Below are 24,221 nucleotides of genomic sequence, written 5' to 3'. Positions count from 1 at the left end.
GCAAATTGCACATAAGCTGTCAAGTCATAGGCCTGGTGAAGAAAAATGATTTGTATGGTACATTCTTCATTGGATCTCAGATGGAATGAGACGCAACTGGAATTATGAGATTGATATCATTGCATTTGAGAAGCTTGAATGTAAACTTTTGAGTTTTATCTACAACCTCCAAATTAGTGGTAAAATTTGACATTTGCAAAGTGGATTTGTAGATGGAAATAAATATTTTGCATAAAACCCAACATAATTAGTATATCAGCCTTGGCTCAGTGGCAGCATTGTCTCCTGAGTGGGGTGGTTATGGGTTCATGACCCAGGCCAGAGACTTGTGGACATAATGTAGGCTGAAAGCACAACAGTACTGTGGGAATGTTGCATGATCAGGTGAAACATTAAACCTTTCATCTGGGTGTTGAAGATCCTATGGCACTTTTTAAAGTGTCATTCACTGTGCCCTGATCAACATTTATTACACAGATATAACAAAGCAGGTGATCTGGTCATTATCACATTTCACACATGCTCTGTAAATTGGCTGCCACATTTCCTACATTGATGTGACTACATTTTTTATACTTGCCAATAGGTCAGGATGACAGATTTTGATCCAAGAGGAGGAAAAGCTTTGATTTTGGAACTTTAAAGTTTTTTTTTTACACCCATAGAATTGACGCTTTCATGAGCTCGAGCTCATCCAAAACTCCGTTTCCCCTATCCTAACTTACACTGTCCTGTTTACTCATCATCCTGCAATTGCTGACCGATCACAGCTCTGCACAGTGCCTCAAGACATTTAATCATGCTATATAAAGTTGTAAGCAGCAACAAAACACAGAACCCATCAATTTCCTTATTTTCTTCATTTCTCCTGCTGGCAAACTGGGCCTTTTTCCCTTTCCCAGGATGTTAAACAGTACACATCATTTACTGGTCTTTCAGGTTTCTTCACAGTTCTGTAGTCTGTTCTTTGACTAGCATTCGCAGCTTACCCAGATCCATGATATGGCAGAACAACAGGCTCTTTCAATAGCAATGTCTCATACCAACTTTCCTCAAAGTAACCTGGATGGTATTTATCCAAGTTGATTCTATCTGGGAGTTTTAACTGCCAGAATTAGCTGCTGGGTTTCCATTACAATAGTGGCTACACTTCCAAAGTACTTCATTGGCTGTAAAGTGCTTTGAGATGTGCAGTGGTCATTAAAAGTTATCCCTATTGTCATGGTCAATATTTCAATTCAAAAATCTGGTCATCATCACATTGTTATTTGCTGTATATAACTACACTTCAAGTATTTCATTGATTGTAAAGCACTTTGGAGCATCTGGGACTGTGGAAGGCTATATAAGTTAAGACAATCTAACAGCACAAACAAATTTGGAAAATTACTTTAAATTGACAGCATAGAACCAGACACCACAGATTTAAACCAATTAAAGGCAGATTTAGAAATGGTATTAGAAGTTCTTCACACAGTGATTAATAAACAGAATGCACCTCCAATTGGAGTGGAGGTTGAAGCACTGGAATAATTTAATATCTGACCACTGCAGTGAGGAAGCTATGCTTTCTGGAATGATGAAAGATAGGTTTAGTGGTCTTTTCCATCTGTAAACATCTTGTGGTCAATCTCCTTGAACTAAAGCACCAAGTGAAGAGAATTTTGACTAGTTCCTTTTTCTCAACTTGAAACTGGTTCCTGTAAATCAAAACATGGTTTTAAAAAGTTTTTGCTTTATATTAGACACCGGTATCTAGTCATTTTGTCACAACGTAATCAAAAGGCTATGTAATTTTCTATATTTCTCATATTGGGTTTTGCCATTTTAAAAAAACCTAAAGGTCAGTTACCCTATGTGGCTGTGTTATCTACTGGAAAAGAGTAAAAGAGCTAATTTGGGTTGCTTGTGAAGTCAGCAGGCGCTAGCCATCAATTAAAACACCATTTTTTATTTACAAAATTATAATTTGGCAATATTCTCTTTACTTTCTAAAGAGCTTATTCTCTGTTGTAAAAGTTAGAGACACACACAGGGAAAGGTTGGGGGGGAGGCAGCAGGGCAAGAAAGAGGGAGAGGGAGATGCATGGTAGATTTATGATGGTTCAATATTAAGTGCTGTCCCTGAAACCTGCTGTTTTCCAATCCAGCACGTCACAAATATGCTAGGTTTCTAAACTGATCTCTGACCCATATCCATTAAGTTACAGATTTCTTACAAACTTTGCCAAATACAAAACTGGTGCTGAAAGTGACAAAATAACCATGACAAGCTTTCCAGTGCTTCAAGCTTTTTGCACAGGCAATTCAAAACTCAAGTGAGTGTCTTTTGTAAGTTTAATCCCCTCAAACTAGGTTGTATTCAGGAAACCACAGCAACTCACTTTGAACTGTGATGGTTTTGTTTGTTGCAAGTTCACATTACCAAAAGGAAGATAGATACAGCCATTTTTTTTTGAAGTTGATGAGTTTATTAGAAGTAATTAGCACTAATTTGTGGGATGCTAAACCACTAGTGCTGAGTTATCAAAATGTGCCTCAGCTCCAGAATGTTAAAGGCTGTTGCACAGTAGTGTGTACAGGTCCACATTTGATACCAGTAGGATACACTCGTATGAAAACTACAGATTGAGATTATGGTGCAATTTATATTGCAAGGTACTAGTTGCTGGATGAGATCTGCATTGTACTTAGCGCAAGTCATCTCAGAACTAGGACCACTTACTGAAGTTAGTGAAAATGAAATTACTCTCTGCTGGAGGACAAAATTAAGTTTCATTATCACTACCAGTTTAAAAAGCCATTCTCTCAGCCTTTTACAATCTTGTCACATTAGGCATTTTCTCTCAAGCTAGCTGGCAGCAACATTTGAAGATGTTATTAACTATTAACATTTCCAGTGTGCAGTACTGCACGTGAAGCATACTTTATACCAAATTGTTATAAGAATTAGTTCCACCATATGCATTTGCAGAGTTGTCAAATTAATACTTCAATACATAAATGATACTGTCGGTTAATTGCCACTTGTATTACTACAAGTCTGCGAAACCAAGGGAGTTGGTAAATAAAAAGTTCTATACACTCTTATCATTACAGAACAAATACAAACTGGAATTAATTGATACCTCCCTCTATTTTTATTTGTCAAATTACAGATCTTTGAATTACAGACTGGTGCTTCTCACACACAAGCTCGGTCTTTCACTGCCAACAGTCACAGCATGACTGAACAAGGTCCACAAATCAGAGCAGTGTGCAAGATTGTAATTACTGACATTAGTGACATCACATCACCTCCAAGGACATCAAAATTTACAAGTTATTGCAAACATCGGAATAGAATAGTGCATTACACTAGAAACCAAAAAGAACACTCCATGCTTTCTGAACACAAAGAGGAAGAGCAAAACAGGTATATTGGAAGGTGCTGTATGGACATAATGGTCTACTCATTGAATACATGGTAAAGAAAACTTACATTACAAATACAGAAATCTTTTCAAAATTCATAATTGAGATTTGGTCAGAACGAACATTTAACTGCTGATTCCCATGTTAAATTAATATTTGTTACATTTATTAGATGGGCTGTGTACTATGTAAGTAGCTCTTTAGGAAGATTTTCACAAAAAGACACCTAATCTATTTTTTTTTAAATCTTTTCTCTCCAGGATATTATACAAGATTGTAGAGTCTGAAAACAAAGGAATTGCCCAGAAAAAGTTGGGTCAAAATAACTGGTGCATGCATCCGCCACCAGAATTAGAAGGGAAGAGCGAAAGGTTCTATTAAAAAAGTGATTTAAGACTTAAAATTTATTTTATATGGCAAGTGTTGGCGGATTTCCTCCCATCTGATTGGAGTGGTGTGAAGAATCAATGCGGCGATCTGTCGCCGCTCTTGCGGTAAGTGCGAGTGGTAAAAGGGATTCCGGTCGGGGTTTTGTGAAGACGCCTGCCAGTTACCAATTTAATTACTGCAGCACTGGCTCCGACTCTGCGGACTGGTCTCCTGGAGGTCCACGCCCCTGGTTCGGCCTGAGGTTCCACCTGCATTCTGAGGTTCATTCTTCGGCAGCTTTTTGGCTGTAAAGGGTTTTAAAAGAAAAAGACGCAGGTTATTGTAGAACTTTACTTATTCACAACATAAAAATTCAGTTGTGCACAATCGATTTCAGCTGACCCCTATGGGCTATAGCCGTATACCGAGAACCTGAAACACCAAAACGGAAATCAAGGTCAACGTGATGGCCTCAAGAAATTTTTGAAGACTGTAAGATAGCCCAAAGCCATGAGTCTTTTTTTGTTCCTGCCCTAAGATTAAGGAAAATCTTTTAGATTTCCACCCACCCTGGAGATACCTCCTCCTGACTCTGGCTGCACTTCAAGCACCACATATATTTAATGCAAGAAGCCAACTTACTGGCCTCCTCCATAATGTCACACCAGTATAGAACAGCATTAAAACTCCAAGAAAATTCTTAGTCTCTGTTTGCTACTTTGTTTAGCATACTATCTTCTCCCCACTCCCCCCCACCCCAAGAGGTTTACCACCTCATCCAAAAGACAGCACCACTAACAGCACAGCACTTGCTCTATTCTGCACTGGAGCATCAGTCTTGATTTTTGTTCTCCAATCTCTGGAATGGGAATTGAATCCACAATCTCTGTCTCAACGGAGAAAGTACTGCCAACTATGCCATGGCTAACACAAAGGGAAAGAATGGCCAGAATTCAGTCAAATAACAAGCAGTTTATATTTTTAAAATACAGTATATTTCCTTAGGCTTGGATTTTCCTTGGAAAAAAACGTCCACTGTAGATTCCAAAATAGTGCAAACTGTGCCAAAACGAGAATCAAAAATTAACATTCCAGGCTGGGACAGGATATAAAGTTTATACATTCAAATTTTTATTTCCCTTCAGTATAAGCAAAGAATGCCAGGCATACCTAAAGCACATTAAAATACTACATAACCATTTGGCTTCACTGGTTATTGGATTATAATCAAGTCCTTTCTGCAGCAGCTTTTAATGTTTAACATAAATGCATGACATGCCACCACAAAAAGACTAATACTTGCAATTAGCTTATTTGAAGAAGTGATTCAGTATTTCTCCTAAGCGAAAGCAACAAAATCCTGTTGTTAAAATAGAGGGCGACTCAACTTCAGTTAGCTGAAAATTCCTGCAGGGCTATTGTCCAGTGATCTACCTTCATTGTTCATGGAGGATAAATAAATGAACGTCAAGTGCATTTAAAAGCAGTTACACTTACCACCTTAGATAAATTAACACTCAACTCTGCCATGAGTCAACAGAAGTACAAAAGGGCTAAAACAGCCCAACTTACAGGAAAAACAGTTGGAGAAGACAGCATACATGCAATGGTCAAAAAGGAAGAACTAGAAAGGACAGGGGAATCAGAAAACATTCGATTCAGAGAATCTGGCTGTGCACATCAAGAATATTCCCATACCTATGGCCATAAATATTTCATTCACATTCATTGCAGTCTTTGCTGATGTCTCCATGAACAGCAAGCTGTTGTCTTCTGCATATGCTTGTGCTTCCTGCAAAACAAAGCAAAGCAATCAGAACTCTAAACAGCAGCATCCAAATAACCAGCACAACCAACACATCTAAATGCAAAATAAATTAGGGCTGCAAGAACTACATTTTATACCACGGGGACAAGGAAGGAAATTGAAGCACACATGTTTACCTGGAATTCTACAGCTCTCTTATTTGCAAGGTCAGCCTTGTTACCAGCTAATGCAATCACTATATTTGGGCTGGCTTGTCGCTGCAGTTCTTTTACCCAGTTCTTGGCTCGTGCAAAGGTGTCCTTTAAAATACAAACATTAAATTTATTACTAGAGCTGAGCTGCAGATCTACAGATTTCATCCAAGTGTCCAGCATATACCCAGTAGTACAGTATTAGCAACATCACTAGTCAACTTGAACAGGAAATGGCAGTGTCTTATAATTTCCTGAGCTATACAGACTAGCAATCTCTTCCCTTACACAGCAGGGTTTAAGTTATCTGCCACCCAATTGCTCAAGGTATAAAGCACATCTTGCAACCAAATTTGCTCAACAGTTGACTATTCTGGCAAAAAAAAACATAATTAATTTGGAAAATATTTTTACTAGCTAAAAATGCATAGCATTATCAAACCAGCTTCAAAAAAAAAGTTTGTGACTGAACAATGAACAACTTACTCAATGGCCCTAGGGCAGCATTGGAACAGTTACAAGCTCAGGTGCCAACAATATTGTTTAAAAAAAAGAAAATCATACAAAGTAAAATGTTCCAAGACTCTAAATTGTTCATGCAGAACAAGTGGGGATAAGGGTCATCACAACCAGATCAAAAAGTCAGAAGAGAGCTTGACAGCACAGTCACACACTTAAATAAAGCCAAATGTTTTCCTGCAGAAATAAGAATGTTATGGCACGGAAGGCTGCCATTCGGCCCATCGTGCCTGCGTTGGCTCTCGAGAGAACTAGCAAATCAGTCCTCACTCCTGCCCACGCTTTCTCCATGGCCCTATGAAAATTTTTTTCCTCTTTAAATACTTATTCAATCCTTCGTGCCTTGCTGGAAACTATTATTAATAATGAGTTATTGAAGTCAACACCCATCTCAGCCATAGTTACTAGAAACTTCTCACCAAGTAGGCAATAGCAAGCGCAAACCAAAAATCTGATGAGCCTTGAAGTAAATGCTCAAGTACTTATAAACATCCCAGTCTGAATTCCTTGTCAATTTGAAATATGGAGGAAATAATGAAAAAAGTACTTAACAGTTTGGCAAGGACTCCCAATGGAGGTTAAACATCAGAAGGGAAACCCCATCATATAATACAGATTTACAAACCAGTGTTGTGAAAAGTTCCAGACCTGCTCACTTTTTAAAGTTTAGTGGAACTCACAAACTAACAGGTTTCATTGGCAAGACTGAAATAATCGACATTATAAAACTTGATTTGCAGGAAGCATTTAATATGGCTAATGGTATACCATTTGCATTTACAAATTTTCCCCTCGTTAATGAGTTGAGAATTTACTGTTCATCAAAGCAGTATTAACATACCTTTTCACCACTTCCCAAACTGAACACAAATTATTTACCCTTTTTAAGCTTATTGCACAAATGGGCACAAGATTAAATGTACAGAGAATTTTGTTTTGTTTAAGGTTTAGTACCTAAAAGCATGAATAGTGCACAAAAGGCAACTATATGATTCTGGGTGGGTGGGGAATGTACATAGTGCAATATGTAAGGCATTACAAGGGACCAGTTGGATGGATCAGTAGGCCTTTTGCTGCTTTCCATTTTCTGGATATCAAAGTCCTTTGTTTCTTTGAGAGACACAAGGAGCTTAACAGAAGCCTTCAGCCATGCTAAAATGAACTGAAGTCCTAAATCTGAAGCTGTTTAGCACCATACATCAGGATGTTCAGGAAGTTTATAATTTCATCTGGGAAGGTTCTGCATGCAGAATACCCATGGCTCAGGAGGGAACAGGCGGTGTTTTGGCTGGGAGGGGGGGCAGTTGGAGAACATAAAGGAAGCAATAGGGATTACTTACTGTGTTGGTTATGTCGTAGACCACAATGGCAGCCTGTGCTCCCCTGTAGTACATTGGTGCCAAGCTATGATATCTCTCTTGCCCAGCAGTATCCCAGATCTCGAATTTAACTGTTGTATCATCCAAACAGACCGTCTGTGTTAGAAAGGCAGCTGAAAGTGAAATTTGATACAGGTATTAACTTCAGGCAATGACAAAAGACAAATTAAAATTTCTTCTACTATTTGTCTTAATCATTTAAGACCAAACTAAGTTCAAAACCTGGTGCTGAGGAAAAATATAATTTGGCTGGTTTGCCCTTAAGCCGACCTTAATTGTTTTAAATGTTACTAAGCCAGAAGTGACATTCCACTGCCCAGCACTACCCACACCCCTCAACACTCAGGCTGGTCAGGTTTTACTCCTGGGCTATGTACACTTCAATGATCTCAGCCCCAGTAGGTTGAGTGCTATTCAAGAGCCAGGGCTCTCAAATCAAATAGCTACTTAGTGATCTTTATGAAACAAAAATTATATAGTGGTCAACCCAATGAACAAAAACCTGTGATTCCATCCTTTTACATGAAGGTCAAAAGTCCATGGCAACATATCAAGTAAAATTCAGTTTACCTACTTTTAAAAACCTGCCGTTCTGGCATTATTTTCCACTTACTTGTGCAAAAACAAATCTTGATAGTTATTGAAAAAAAAACATTATACCTTATTCTATGCTGCGGAAGCATACCCAATTATTTCCCCTTCCAAAGGGAAGGATTAAAAATGGAATTTCCATTCTGAGGTGTTGACAAACAATATCCTGAGACACTACTGCAGTAAAATTGCTGACATTTCCCACTCCAAAAACTAAAAAACAAGTAGCGTCTGTGACAAACTGCAAACACATTGTCATTTGATTAAAATATCAATGATCTGACAACTTATTCAAAGCTATACAAGGTGCAATATTTTTGCAATTCTATATCCAAACAACTTAAAGATCATTTTCCCAATGAATTTCCATCAATTGATTTGATTCTTCATTTTCTAAGTTTAATGCTACTGCACTAATCTAACTAATCCAAGCCATATCATCTACATACATCCAAGATCTTTGTTGGTGAACCTTCAAGTTGAGACTCCTAAAATTCATTCAACTGGGAATTCCAGCATCATTGAATTGGTTTTGAAAAACTGTCCAAAGGAGCCCCGATTATTTCTAAGGCATTCCAGTTAAGTTTCGGTTCTTTTAAATTTGTTTTCTTGCATGATGCAAGAATGTTTTATTTTATATTTGTAAACGGGCCTGGTTCCACGAAGTTAACTATGCACATTTTCAGATCCATATTACAGGATGTCAACTGATAAGTTTATATTCATGTTTTGGGTCTGCATAGCATGCACAGGAGCAATGAAGGAGCAAAGTTCGTGAAGTATGTTTAGTTCAATCTTGGCAAAGGGAGGCAAAAAAACTAGAAAAATCAGAATCCTGGCAGCCTTGCAGAAAAAGTCCAAGTTGCATAGTTGGCAATTTCGTCAGAAGAAAATAAGGCAATCATTGTACATTTTGTTGAGCTTATGTGACTGAAAGTGTCAACTCTATGCAGCCATGCTCAACTGAGTCAGAAAGTTATAGGCCCAATTCCTATTCCAGAGACTGAACATAATCTAGGCTGCCACTTTGGTGCTTTACTAGGGTCCAGCAGTTGCAGATGCTACATTTTGAACAAGGTATCAAACTATCTCTTTAGGTGGGTGCAAAAGATCCCAAGGCACTGCATGAAGAGGAATTGTCCTGGCTAACATTTATCCCTGAATTAATCTCACCAAAACAGATTTGCTCATTTATCGCTGTTGTTCTTAGAGTAGTTGGTATATTTACCTACATTGGCCACACTTCAAAAAAAAACTTAATTGACTGCAAAGTGCTTTGGGCACACGAGGACGAGAGGCAACGTACAAATGCAAATTTGTCCTTTTTCTTTCAAATGTCCTTCAGTCCTAATTTGGCACAATTTCTCCCACTGTGCCTGCATACCAGTACCAAAACTGGTCTTATCGAAAGTCAGAGGTAAACTTTCACTCCTTGTCCTTCAAGCTGCCTGTAGCCTTTGACAATTGAACACACCATCTTCCTCCAAAGCCTCTCCACTGTTGTCCAGCAGAGTGTGACTGCTCTCACTTGTCTATTTAATTGCAGCCAGAGTATCACTTAGAATGGCTTCACTTTCTGCTCCCACATCATTACTTTTGGTGTCCCCCAAGACCCCCCTCCTCCTATTTCTCATCTACATGCTGCCCCTCAGCAACATCATCCAAAGACAAAGCAATTTTTTTCCCCAGCATGGACAATGATGGCACCCAGCCATACCTCATCACCACCTCTTGACTCCTCCATTGTTGCTACATTGTCAGACTGCTTATCTGACATTCAGTACTGGATGAGCAGAAATTTGCCCCAATTAAATATCAGGAAGGATAAAGCCACTGTTTTCAGCCCCAGCTCCAAATTCCTTTCCCTAGCTACCGATTCCATCCTTCTCCTTGGCAACAGTCTGCAATTACACTAGTCTGTTGCAACTTTGGTGTCACAGCTGATCCCAAGATAAGCTTTCAACCTCATTCATGGCCATCGCCAAAACCAACTATCTTCATTTCCTTAACATCGCCCAACTCATCTGCTGTGAAAACACATTCATGCCTTGTTATCTCTAGACTAGACAACTCCAAATTACTTCTAGCTGGTCTCCCACATGCTACCCTCTGCAAACTCGAGGTCATCCAAAACTCCGCTGTTGTGTCTTAATTTGTCCCAAGTTCTGTTCACCTATCACCTCTGCTTGCTGACCTACAGACTCCAATCAAGCAACATCTCAATTTTAAAATTCTCATCCGTGTTTCCCAATCCTTCTGTGGTTTTGCCACCCAACTTTCAGGTATCTGCGCTCCTCTAATTCTGGGCTCTTTGAACATCCCCAATTTTAATTGCTCCATCATTGGTGGTTACACCTTCAGCTGCATAGCCCTCAAGCTTTGAGATACCCTCCTTACACCCCCACTTTCCTCAAGGCCTACCTCTGGCCAAGCTTTTGGTCATCTGACCTAAGATTGCCTTGTGGCTTGGTGTCATATTTTGTTTAACAATGCTGCTGTGAAGTGCCTTTGGACATTTTATTACATGAAAGGCATTATAAGTTGCCACGTCAAATCTGTTTTCTAAGCTGCTTGTTATCTTTGGTCGGTTTGCTGCCATTTCATGCATGAACCTCAAGATCAGGCTTCACAATTGCACATAACAGATGTGTGCTTTCCATCCCAATTCTGCTCAATGCAAAGCTAAGCACATCACCAATGTAAAGTTTTAACAGGGGAGAAATTATATTCTTCAGAAATCTAGCTATTACTCAGCAGAGCAGCCCCTAATTACATTCTTTAGGGTATTTGCCTTTCTCTGCTAAAGATGCAGCTTCAAATACACACTTGCATTTGCACAAAAACAAACATGCATTACTGTTACATTCTAAATCAAAGTTTGAAAATGACAGTATTATCCAAGAAAAAGTAACAATAGTCATTCCTTGCTAGAGGAATCTTGCTGGAGATTTACAAGTTCCTGGCAAACTAAAGTGGCCGATTCACCCAGCCTCCTTTTGACTTGGAACCAGCACTTACAATGTGCAATCTTCCTTCATTAAAAAAAAACAAACAATTGAACTAACCAATGTCAATTTTGTGCTTACTTACAGAATTTATACTTTGTGGTTTTAAGGGGAAAGGTAAGATTAAGCAGTTCAGATATTAACCAAACATATCGCACATTATATGGTGTAACAGTTTAAGTACTATAAAACAGTGCAACAGCCCATTTACCTTGTGCAGTGTCACAGAACACAGGTTAAAACATTCCTTAAACATATGGCAATTCCTAAAACTATTTTTCCAAATTAAATTACCATTAATGGAGTGATTGTTCCTTCCAGTGCCAGGTTAGATCATAACACACCCAGTGCCAGCTGCTAATAAGTCCTGTCCCTTATTCAAGGCCGCAAGTTATTTCAGAAGCTACATGGCATCTAGTTAACTACTTTGCTGACCTAACTGATTAGTTGGTCTATCAGCAGATAATTTGCCCTCCTGGCTGCACGTTTGCTTTCACAAATTATAATACCCAGGTCTTAAGCATTAAAGTGGCAATGGGAACCTGATACTGGGCTGTAAAATTTGCCACAGCAAAGAATGCTGCAACCAGCATCTTAATGGATATTCTACACATCCACATACCCCTTAAGGCACACATTGTGATATGAGCAAGGTAGAGCTCCCTCCAATAATTATTCGGAAGCCATTTCCAATAACTTTCAGGTAAGCAGTAATGACACAGCTGGAATACTTGTGCTGCTAAAGCCACAATAATCCGACAGTTGTGATATGCTGTGGTACTTTTGGTTTGCTTCATTTTGGTCATTGCTCATGACAAGTGATTGGTTATGCTTTATACCTTTGTTGGCTCTTGTTAGATTATGGCCATTGCTTGCTTGGAATACTAATGTCTCAACCAAATACAAGATACTGGAAACAGCCTGTGCTTCTTAAGTAACTTGCATGTGAAGTGCTTTGAAATAATAAAGCTATAATTCAGAGACTGAATCAAATGCAAGTCGAGTTGGGCATAACTTTAGATTTTAGACTCTTTTGGGCTCAGTGCATATGCTGTTGATTTTCAGTCCCTTTAAACTCATCTACTCATTTCGCTATCAATAATAGACCAAAATGAATCAATGGGGACTCTAGCTGGTTGGATGACATCTCCAGCATAAAAATTGTACTGAGTAGCCACTAGGATAAACTAAAAGCAGTTAAGTACTGTGCTAGACCAGATCTGATATCACAACACATTCAACTGAACTTCAGTGTGCCACAATCAGAAAAAGTGGCTTAAAACTGCGCCCATTAGAAACTCCAAGATCCAAGTTATTTCAGGAGCTATACAGTACCTCGTTAACCTACCAATGAACTACTTTGCAGACCAACTAACCAGTTTGATCAATTAACAGTTAATCTGCTCGAGTTGGTTTGATTGAAGGAGGAATACTGGTCAGAATTTCTTTCTGTTCCTTCAAATAGTACCACAGGACCTTTAACATTAGCTTAACAAGCAGATGGGACCTCTATTTAACGGTTCATCTGAAGGACAGTTGCTTCAATAATTAAATAAATCACTGCACAAGTGCTACACTGAAAGCAGCCGAGAAGTCCTAGTGGGAAGCTAAAACCTGTAACTGACTTGGACAAGACTGTGCCACTAAATGAGCCAAGCTGATAAAACTGATGTTTTGTTGGTGTACAGACATCTGAATACCCAGGAAATGGCAATGCTACAATGGGCATCCCAACAACTATTGTAAAGCCGAGTTTGTTCTGATGGTCCAGCCATTAAGGGACTTGTTATCCTTTAATACATGAAGCCTGGAGCCAAATTATTTGGCTAAGACAAAAAAAACCTGAGAATACAGCTGTAAAATGCTTAGCGGTGACCTCAAGAAGCTCATAATACAATATCAAAATTCTTGTAATGTGAAACCCTCCCAATCTTGATCTAGTGCGTAAATCAAACAAGTCTTTCTACTAATTATAACATTTCCATCTTATACAGTGGAAGTAAGACAACCATAAATGAATGCATTTCCTAATGCAAGTTCATTCTCACTGGACAGTTCCCTAAATGACAAAAGTTTATGTTGGTGTTTTGCAAGCTTTTTCCAAATACTTGAGGTAAACGGATCATTTAAGGTGCATTTACACTCAAGTTTACAAATACAAAGCAATTTCAGCTACATACTAATTTGCACTGCCAATTTAATATCGAGAGTCAGGGTCTGGTGGCCAAAGCAGAGTGAGCCTCCGCAAAATGAACAGTTTCACAACACTGACTTGACACGGCAAAGAGCAAAAATCCAGAGTGGCATCAAATGTGGTTTAGGGGCAAGGGCTAGACCTTGCAAACCTACCTGAACTTAATTTGAATGTTGACAAAAAAGAGATCCTTCCCATCTTGCTCAACGTATATTTAAATCTGTAGCTTCAGGGAGGCAGTTCTGCTCATGTACATATGCAGTCATGCATAGTCTGTCTTTTATTCAGGAGAGTTGCAGTTGCAGCCAGGCAGGAGCCAAGCAATGTAAAAATCTGTCTGGTTTGAACCTGAAATCTAGTTGCCAGTCTCACTAAGTTAAGGAGCCACTCTCTATCTTGTTCTCTAGGATTGATATTATAACTGCAGTTACCTCATTAAAACATTCGAAATATCAGTCAACGATCACTTACCTCCAATTGTACTCTCCTGGAATTCATGAAACTGCCCTTTCACAAAGCGCAATACGAGGCTGGATTTCCCGACTGCCGACTCACCCAGGAGAACCAATTTAAACTGACAGATTTTGTTCCCAGCGGCTGGTCCATTGGATCGAGCCGTGCCTCCCCGACCCGCCATGGCCTAAAGTGCAAAGACTCTCAGGATGATTCAAAGTTTCAACAGAAGCAGCGTGATGTCAAGCTTTGGATTCCAAAGGGGCAGCTATCACCAAGTTTAGAACTGCAAAACATACAACAAAAAGAAAATTAAGCTTGTATCACAGGTAAAGTGCTTGTGTAGCCATCATCTCAAAATTGTAATACTGCAACAGGCAGCTGGATATACAGAAAAACACATACAAACCAAAAAACTGGCCACTTGCTGTTGCTTCCTGGATCTGTTCATTATGTTCAAAGTAATTTGCTGAGAGATGTTTTGAGACATTGTATCATGCTTATGTAAATGCAAACTATTTTAATACACTGTTGTCTCCTCTGGGGTAAATTTAATTTATTACTAAATATCAATTAGATTCTGCCTCTTGTCCATATTTTCTGACCCAAATTGATTTACAACCTTGCAACAAGTGCCTTGAGGCAGCTTTTTTTTAATTCATTCAAGGTTTTGCTTCTCAAACATTTTTTTACAAATCCAACTGGTTCACCAATTAACACTAGATCACAAGGGTCATTAAGTTCTTCAGGCTTGACTTGTTTCAGTCAATATTAGTCAGGATTACAGAAATCTGTGGAGAAATTATGACCTGTTGGGACAGGTAGTAAACAAGCAACAATGCACTGCCATGATAATGTAATATGTCATCTACAACATGATCTTTTAATCTTCCAAGGGTGAAGGATGGGCACTGTACTTTGAAATGGAAAAAAAATAATTGGTGCAGGGGGAAACTAACACATGCACAAAGCTGGGAAAGAGAGGGAAGAGAAATATTTTTAGGATGCGTATAAAAGGTGCTACAAGAGGATGTGGTTTTCAAAGAGGGCTCCAGAAGCATAACGACTCAAATCAGTTTCCAGTGCTGGAGAAGAAAAGGGGGCAAGGTCAGCTTCAAGGAGGAAACAAGCAAAGGTAGTTTTGGGTGGCTATTAGAGGCGATGGGACATGATTATTATTTGTGGTCTCCACTATGTACAAAGACCACAAGCCTACAAAATCAAGAATTCCTCAATTTTTGAAGGCTGAGGGGTGAGCTATTTGAGGTGGTTAAAATGATAGAATGACAAAATGAATGATGGGCTGATTCAAATTTCAGACAGCTAGATTTTATTAGACAAGTGTATCAAGGAATACAGAGCAAAGGCATATAAATGGAGTTGAGGTACAGGACCTTCACGATCTAACTGAATGGTCGACCAGACATAATGTGACTAAATGATTTCTTAAGAACAGGGATACACTAGAGGACAGAAGTCAGAGGTTGTAAACTCAATTATATGGTAGCTCCAAACAGTGGCATTGTTGGCATAATCATATGGATCACAACTGTAGATTGAGACAGATAAGGGAAACAGAATGAGACAAGACCTTCACACCTGGAGGCTACGCACGCACCATCGGCAATAGGCATCTTAAAAAATTGACCCACACCCCTATAGTATAAGGGTCTGGTGTATATAGAGTTAATGTGGGACTGAGCACAGTACTGCCCACACTGATGTAAAAAGGCACATGACCCAGACTTGGGGTCAGTGTGGTGGTGAGCAGAGACGTGTCTAGACCCAAGCATGGTGACAGCTCCTATCTTGTACCCTTTACTATGCATGTGTAACTAGTTCTAGTAGTTAAAGACTTAGTTAACCTATTGAAGACTACAGACACTTCAAGGCATACCCATCTGTAACCAACACCCTCCCAACGCCTCCTTCCCAAAACACTGAGGAAGAACACCCAAAGCAGGATTGAGTGCAGTTTGCACAACAAATTTAGAAACTTGGTGTCAAGACTTTGAAAGTTTTTGAACCCATATATCTTAACTATAGTTAACTGAAGTGAAACTATAATCCAGAGAAAAAAGACCTCGTATATCCAAGTCACAACAATTCTACTTCATCCATCTATAAAACAACTGAATGAGCAAATGAGTGTATGGGTAGAAACTTTGTACATGTCAACAAGTTAGCATTTTCCCCTCAGTCAGTACTATCAACAAGATTTCTTTGATTTACTTTGCAGCACCCTATGTAAGAACATAAGAAATAGGAGTAGGCCATTCGGCCCCTCAAGCCTGCCCTGCCATTCAATAAGATCATGGCTGATCTGCCCCAAGCCTCAACTCCTCTTTCGTACCAGCTCCTCATAGTCCTCAACTTCCTGATATTTCAAAAATCTATCTACCACCTATTTAAATACTGTGTGATCTAGCCTCCACAACTCTTTAGGGTAGAGAATTCCAGACATTCACTACCTCTGAGGAAGAAATTCCTTCCCATCTCAGTTTTAAATGAGTGTCCCCTTATTCTGTAACTAAGTGCCCTAGTTCAAGGTTCCCCCACTAGTGGAGACATCTTCTCAACATCTACCTTGTCAAGCCCCCTCAATCTTGTATGTTTCAATAAGATCACCCCTCATTCTTTTAAACTCTAATTAATATAGGCCTAACCTATTTAGCTGTTTTTGATAAGTCAACCCCTTCATCCTAGGAATCAGCCTAGTGAATCTCTTTTGAACTGCCTCCAATGCCAGTATATCGTTGCTTAAGTACGGGGACCAAAACTGTACACAGTACTCCAGGTGCAGCCTCACCAGCACCCTGTACAGTTGTAACAAGACTTTCTTATTTTTAAATTCCAACCCCCTAGCAATACAGGCCAAAATGCCATTTGCACTCTTAATTACTTGTAGTTCACAGCAAAGGCTATGAAGATATTTGACCAATTTAAAGCACTTAAACAATATAAAAGTAAAAAAGTATACAAACACACCCAAATTGTGGAAATTTATTTCCTCACTTGCATTGATCATTATAGAGAACAGCACTGTGCTGATCCAACACCATCCATGAGTAATCTGAAGTTGCAGTACCCCAAATGTTTCTTTGCTGAATGTAGGGTTGTATCTTTCTTCAGTGGCTGTATAGTACGGTATATTACAGTTGCACCCAAAAGTTGCTAACTGCTTACCTGCCACTAAGTATTACTAGCTCATATGCTGAAGGGCTCTGCCAAAAGTCAGTTAAAAACAACTGATGGGAGTTAAGTATTTTGCAAAACCAATCTTTTGAAATTATTTATTTTGCACTCATCGCTGGTTTCTACTCCGTTTCAGTTTTGAGTACAAACACTGAAAAGACAAACAGTATCAGAATACTAATGTTATTGCAGGTTGGATCCAGAGGTTTAGGAATTTCAATCACTGAGCCCACCATGAAAGTGCTCAGCCATTTCCTTAGCTTTTTCCAATTGTCTGTGTATTGGTTTTATGGGTTTTTGTAGTGATTTACACGGTGGAAATATACCTTTTACAAGGAGTCCATCCCATTTAGTGTGCAATTTTAAATAGAAATGTTAAGCATGGCCTGACAAACCCAGAGTGCACAGCTGGGTTTCATCCTGCAGTCATTATTAATCTGCTCTCAGTAAAATAAAAATTCAGGTGTGCGCACATATACCATTTCAAATTCTGTTCCAGCTCAACTGTCCTGACTCCGAATAGTTTAAATTGATATCTGGGTGAGAGATTAATTTAGAAAAGCTTATTTCAAAGGATGGAGTAAAACATTTAAAAAAGAAATCACTACTCAAGAAATAAATTAATCTAGATCCTTTGGACAGCATTTGGGCCCTGAAGGAGATGCTAGATTAAAATTCCATTTTGTGAAGAAAGGTAATTTAGAGGCTGAACACTTGTGCGCTCAACTGCTAAGAGCATGCAGCCTTCAATGTCTCTGAATTGACAGGTAGGCAAACAGAACTGTCCCAAGACAGATAGCACAGAGTAACTCCCATTCAGTAAACTTGCAAGTTTCAGGTTTGAGAGTGAAGAATGGAGAAGAGATTAAGAGAAATTTCTCATGAAAAATAAATACATCAAGAGGTGGAGAAAACACTCACTAATTTATAAAGTAACTTCCCAGTTCTCAACATCACAATATTTAATAGCCAATCACTTTTAAAGTCACTTACATAGGCACACACAGCACCCAATTTGCACACAAGATCCCAAGAGCCATATGACCACTTAATTTTTTTGTAATGTTGACTGAGGAATGAATAGTGGCTAGGACATCTCTGAATAATGCCATAGCATTTTAAATCATGTTGGGCTGGAGGCAAGAGTCTCACCTGAAGGCCAGCACCTTCAGTTCAGTACTGAAGCAAGCAAGCATTCTGGAAGTAACCCATACTTGCGTTCAATTCTAGCTTGTCCCAGAACCTTGGATTTGAGACAAGGGTGCAATCACTGAGTAAAACTAACACTTGGAAGAATTGAGCAGCAACATGGAATGCAAAAGGAGAACTGCAGCACACATCTAGACATCATCCATGTAATTGATTTTGTTGACAGTCATAGAATGGCCTCCTCCTGTGTAGTAACCATTCGGTCTATCATGTCCATCGTGGCTCTCTGCAAGAGCAACTCAGCCAGTCCCATTCCCCCACCTTTTCCTGATATCTGAAGGGAAATTTGCATGGCTAAGGAACTAATTCCCTTTTAAAAGCCACAACTGAATCTCCTCCACCAAACGTTCAGACAGTGCATTCCAGAACTTAGCCACTCGCTGCTTTAAAGGTTTTTCCTCGTGTCACCTTTGGATCTTATGCTATTCAGCATAAATCAATGTTGCCTCGTAAACACAAAGGCTGGGGCATGTGTCAGTTATTAAAGTCAGATTATTTTTAAATGACTGATGTAATTTAAGAGTGATTACATAATGGATTTATCGTACTTAAACAATGATTTCATTTTCTCTGTTAACCAATGTCAAATGCCACTCATCTCAAATGATCTAAATGGCAGAGCAAGCTCGAGGAGCTGAATAGCCTACTCCTGTTCCTACAAAACCATCCAATTGGAGCAAAAAGGGAAATTAGGGATGGGGACGGTTGAAGAGGTAGATTACAAAGCAGGATTTCAAGTGGGAAGAGATGCAGCAAAACAAGGTGATCAGGAAGAGAATTTCAGAGCTTGAGTGCAAGATAGCCAAGACAATGCTACCAATAGCAAATAGAAGGCCAAACACTATAGAATGCCTTAAGGCTACTCACAAGACTTGCTCTTGTGAGGGAAAGGGAAAAATGTACTTAAACAAAAGGGAAAGTCACCATCAGACCTGAAAGACAATGATTAACTAGGATGTTAGTTTAACATACAGCCAGACTAAGTAAGCAGTCTTTACAATATCAGCACTCATTGCCTAATCACACACTTACAGAAATAACACAAATATAACATTTAATTGTGACTAACTTTCTTTTAATTGGCTTGACATTTACAAGTGGCCCTTATGAGTGTAATTACTTGTATAGAACACTACCTATACAGAGTACCTCTGCTGGCATGGCATCAATTAAAAGCAGTCTACAACCTCACTGCTATCAGTTTGTTCAGGTATTTAAACCAAAGTCAGCTATAAATAACAGGATCTATTATATTTCATTTGAGCATAGTTTTAATAGCTTATTACAAATGAAAGCATTTAGAAAGACATGGCAGGAAAGATAGCAATTACTGGAGATTTTTCCTCTTCTGAACTTCAAAGTGAAGTAGGCTTTTGACTCCCTGTCTCAGAAGAATTCCAGTTGATACAGATATACACAAACTCGAGACTTCACATAATTACAGACGCAAAACAAGCTTATGTGCTGGCTGATTTTAACCTGCACATTATAGTCTACAAAGCCACCTGCCCAAACAATAGAAACTCAAAGTCCTGAGCTTCTGTTACTTCAGACTGTGGTTTTCGGGAACAGAATTTGTGTATTCCGAAATTGTTGAAATTAATGTCACATAATGATGCATCCCTGCCTTATACCATTATTGGATTGGGTGACAAATAACATTGCAAAAGCCAGGCCATAACCTACAGAGACTTTGGCCCGGCTCCTTAGTGTGCTTGGTGCAGTGACTAGAACCATGGTCTACTGTTTAAATTTAGAAATAATTGTGTTGCCCTCATTATGTATCTTATTTAGTGGTGTCATTCTGACAGGGTCTATTGCCAAGTAATAGAAATTAAACTCTGATGAAAGATCAACAACCTGAAACATTAACCATTTCTCTGCACAGGTGCTGCTTGGCCTGCTGAGTATTTCCAAATTTTGTTTTTTTTTAAAAATTCTGTTTTTGTAATAGAAATTATTTCTGGAGGGAATGAGTTGCTGGTTTCCAGCCCTAAACTATCTGAATGTGGTCTTTTGCAATTCCATCCATTGTGAATAAGTAATCATATGGTGGCCATTTATATCTTAAAAATCAAAGGCAGAAATCAGAAAAGCACAGGGATTAGACAGTTTAAGCAACTGAAGCCTCTAATTTCTATGTTGTTTGTTAAACCTGAATGGAAGAGGGTGATTTGTGGGTGGGTGGCAGTGTCATTGCTTCATTTAATGAATGAAGCAGACAAATACAAGTCCTCAAGGTGAATCATCTCTCTCTCTAATTTTAATTAGTGCTCATTTCTGTCCAACAGTTCAATCGTTAAATATCTATTTTACAACACTTTTGGGCTGGAGTAGCATCACAATGTATTTTTATTTTGGCCATCGTCAACACTGAACCCAATCTACTGCTGTGCTTGTTGCAACATATTCCAATTCTTAGTCCAGTAAATTGTGGTTTAAATCACCACTAGAAGATCAGGTAGTAGAATGCTTCCACTTACACCATTTATCACCCATATCATTATAGTCACTTCCAGGCCATATAGCGCATTGCATGACCTTAGCCACTGTAAAACACCACACCAAATAAGCAATCAGCTAGCATAGTTAAAAATAAAACTGCTTTTTGAAAGGAGTTTCAGGCAACTGATGTTTATAACTGTCTAGGAAGTTACCATTAGCAACAACATCCATTGTATACTAGTTGCAGTGGAAATGCACCTGGGCATTTGAAAAAATGCTCATAACTGACAGGACCACAATCTACTGCAGTAGAAACGTTCATTAAATTCTACATTGTGCAGATTTGGAGAGCAATAGTATGGCTACGCCATTACTACCAGTACACTTGCTAAACTGTTAATAAAAACTGTACACTTGGTAAAATGAGAAGTGAATTGTGATCGGTCAATGAAAAACAAATCTGAGCTAGACATCTTAAAAACAAAGCTGTTAGCTGCTAAAGTTGTAGGTGGTGTTCAAAATTATACCCAGTGGTTGTTTAACACATGGTCATCTCTCCCCTCAGTCATGTCATAAAGGAACTATTTGAAATTGGAATGAACACCCCTTCTCTGCATCAAATAACTGGTTGGACTATATTGCAAAGGATGCTGGAAGTACCCAGGTGAAATCCCTCAAATTTCCTTCAGTTCCCCCCTGCCCACACCAAGGCACTGCCACATACTGAATAGTTTTACAGGAACGGCACACCTCTGGTGTCTTGTCTAAATTTGGCTATTCTTTGGCAAAGCAAGATACTTGCTAGTGAGTTATATTCCATTGATGGCATCACAGCCAAGCTTAATTTCATTCTCGCTAATGTCCACAGGTGCTGTTCCCATCAAGAGTCACCAGGTTACAAATCAGGAGTGCACTAAGTTTCCACTTTCACCCTTCTTTTGGATATTAAGCTAAACCAACCATAGCTTGATACTGGCTAAATCAATACAGAAAAGAAAACTAGAATCTTCCTGATCTGTATGACTCAGTATTTTCATCCTCTTCAGGGTGCAGGAGAAAAAGGATGAAAAGGCAACTCTGCAGAACAGACTAGATCACACATACAATGTCACATTTCCAACCTTAATTCACTTAGAAATTCAAAGAGGAAAAAAAAGTTTTAAGTTTACCTGTACCAATTTTGCAAGTGCTGAGCAAAACCTATCAGAAAATATCTCCAGTTAATCCCAGATCTGTGCTGCATTAGATCAGGCTCATGGAAGTGAAATGCTGCAGTTAGCAAGGTGAGGAGGATAGGACATTAAAGTAGAAAAAAGAACAGCCAGTGATCCTGATGAAAGTGAAGGTAATTCTCAAGATTCAGTAATGATGTAGCTTTCCATATGAGAAAGGGACATCAGTTGTACACCACCTCAAACCACAGAAAAACTGTCAAGGCAGGTGCTGGAGCTGTCAATGCTTATTGCAAGATACCCTAGCACAAATCTCCACCTTCAAAGGAGGAAACTGTAGAGAGGGAATGAAAAACATTATAGAAAGGAAGGCTTGAACAGGAGAAAAAAAAAAATCAAACTTCATAGAGTCAAAATTACACAGCACAGAAACAGGCCCTTTGGCCCATCGCATCTGTGCCGGCCATCAAGCACCCAACTATTCTCATCCCATTTTCCAGCACTCGGCCCGTAGCCCTGTATGCTATGGCATTTCAAGTACTCATCTAAATACTTAAATGTTGTGAGGGTTCCTGCCTCTACCACTCCCTCTGGCAGTGTTCCAACCACCTTCTGGGTGAAAAAATATTTTCTCAAATCCCCTTTAAACCTCCTGCCCCTTACCTTAAATCTATGCCCCCTGGTTATGACACCTCTGTTATGGGGAAGGTTTCTTCCTATCTATGCCCCTCATAATTTGGTATTCCTCTATCAGGTACCCCCCTCAGCCTTCTCTGCTCTTAGGAAAACAACCCTAGCTTATCCAGACTCTTCATAGCTGAAACGCTCCAGCCCAGGCAACATCGTGGTAAATCTTCTCTGCACCCTCTCCAGTGCAATCACATCCCTCCTATAGTGTGGTGACCAGAACTGCACACAGTGCTCCAGCTGTGGCCTAGTGTTTTAGACAACTACAACATAACCTGCCTGCTCTTATATTCTATGCCTCTGCTAATAAAGGCAAGTATCCCAAATGCCTTCTTAACCACCTTATCTACCTGTGCTGCTGCCTTCAGGGATCTATGGACATCTACTTCCTCAGGTCCTACCATTCATTATGTACTCCCAAAATGCATCACCTCACTTCTCCCGATTAAATTCCATTTGCCACTGCACTGCCCATTTTACCAGCCCATCTATATTGTCCTGTAATCTAAGGCTTTCCTCCTCACTATTTGTGATATGACCAACTTTAGTCTTGAAGGAAAATAGCAAACACATTTTAAAGTAGCATCGTAGTCAAGACTGTTCCCTTCAGGAACTTATTCCTGCTTGGAGATTTTTCTTTATATACAGAAGCTTAAAATAAAATTTAGAATGTAAATCTGAGCTTCAGCTGCAAACATGGGCAAATATAAATTCTCCAATATCCAAGGCACCTTCTTGGCAGCAAAAAATTGCAAAGCGCTTTAATAGTCTTAGGATAGCATTTAAAATAGCATTAATTAGTATATATCCACAGTGTGTAGTGGATATATATAGGTCAGTATATAGGTCTTTGTTGAAATTTCTTTTGCATTTCTCAAATGAATTTATTTGAAATATTCACTCTCACTCTCTCTTGTGTCATGCACTTATATCTATTGTTTGTTTCTTTCTGGCAACCATTAGGCAGCAGCTAAATTATCTGAAGTGGTCGAATTATTTGTGCCCTCTCAACCGTCCCATGGGGAAAAATAACCAGCCTCCGTTAGGTAAGGCCACAGCACAGAAGAACTACCACTCAACGTGAGTGTGTGTCCAGGTCAGATGACTTCCATTTAACAGAACCAATGTGCATCAAAATCGCTCTAAAATCAGTGTGCTGGTTATACCAGACCAAAACTGACAGGGAAAATAATAGCCAATAGACTGCTTATAATGGTGGATTGATACATCTCAAGAAATGTAGTCCAAAAGCATGGAAACACAAGTCAAGCATTAAACTGATGGCTCAAACTATTTTCTTTGCAATTCTAGACCAATTACAAATTCAAATCATCTGAAGTGGAATTATCCTTTTAAGATGTGGTATTTTGGCTAAATGGTAACGGTTAAAATAACTAAATGCTGAGGGTAAAGGTATGCAGGAGCATTGGAGGAGGATTAGGCCATTTAGCTAGAGTCTGTTTTGCCATTCATAAGATCATGGCTGATCTGTGACATAACTCCATATTCCCCCATTTGCCCTTATCCCTTAATACTTCTGGTTTACAAAAATCTCATTTTAAATTCAGCTTCTTAAAGAGGCTTAAAAAAACAGAGGCTGTAACTGATCAATGATACTGATTTTTTACCA

At 39.1% G+C, this 24,221-nt stretch overlaps 1 protein-coding gene across 2 annotated transcripts in view; it reads right to left on the bottom strand.

Moving 5' to 3' along the window:
- Window positions 1–3,117: 3,117 nt before the first annotated feature.
- The window catches only part of LOC144667788 (ras-related protein Rab-5C), a 33,838-nt gene continuing 12,734 nt past the window's right edge, over window positions 3,118–24,221 (bottom strand). The window contains exons 1-6 of one of the 2 annotated variants that reach the window (XM_078529242.1): window positions 21,902–22,119; window positions 13,902–14,169; window positions 7,602–7,753; window positions 5,728–5,850; window positions 5,482–5,575; window positions 3,118–4,088 (exon numbers count right to left, since the gene is read on the bottom strand). In XM_078529242.1, coding sequence (XP_078385368.1) covers window positions 3,973–4,088; window positions 5,482–5,575; window positions 5,728–5,850; window positions 7,602–7,753; window positions 13,902–14,067 — 651 coding nt within the window. In that variant the 5' untranslated portion in view covers window positions 14,068–14,169; window positions 21,902–22,119 and the 3' untranslated portion in view covers window positions 3,118–3,972. Of the gene's footprint in view, window positions 4,089–5,481; window positions 5,576–5,727; window positions 5,851–7,601; window positions 7,754–13,901; window positions 14,170–21,901; window positions 22,120–24,221 lie in introns of those variants that run through there. The other variant, XM_078529241.1, reaches the window with a different exon arrangement.

This window comes from Cetorhinus maximus, chromosome 25 (genome assembly GCF_964194155.1).
Source record: "Cetorhinus maximus chromosome 25, sCetMax3.hap1.1, whole genome shotgun sequence".
NCBI lineage: Eukaryota > Metazoa > Chordata > Chondrichthyes > Lamniformes > Cetorhinidae > Cetorhinus > Cetorhinus maximus.
The sequence above is the reverse complement of the archived record's forward strand: the minus strand, read 5'-3'. Positions and strand labels throughout refer to the sequence as shown.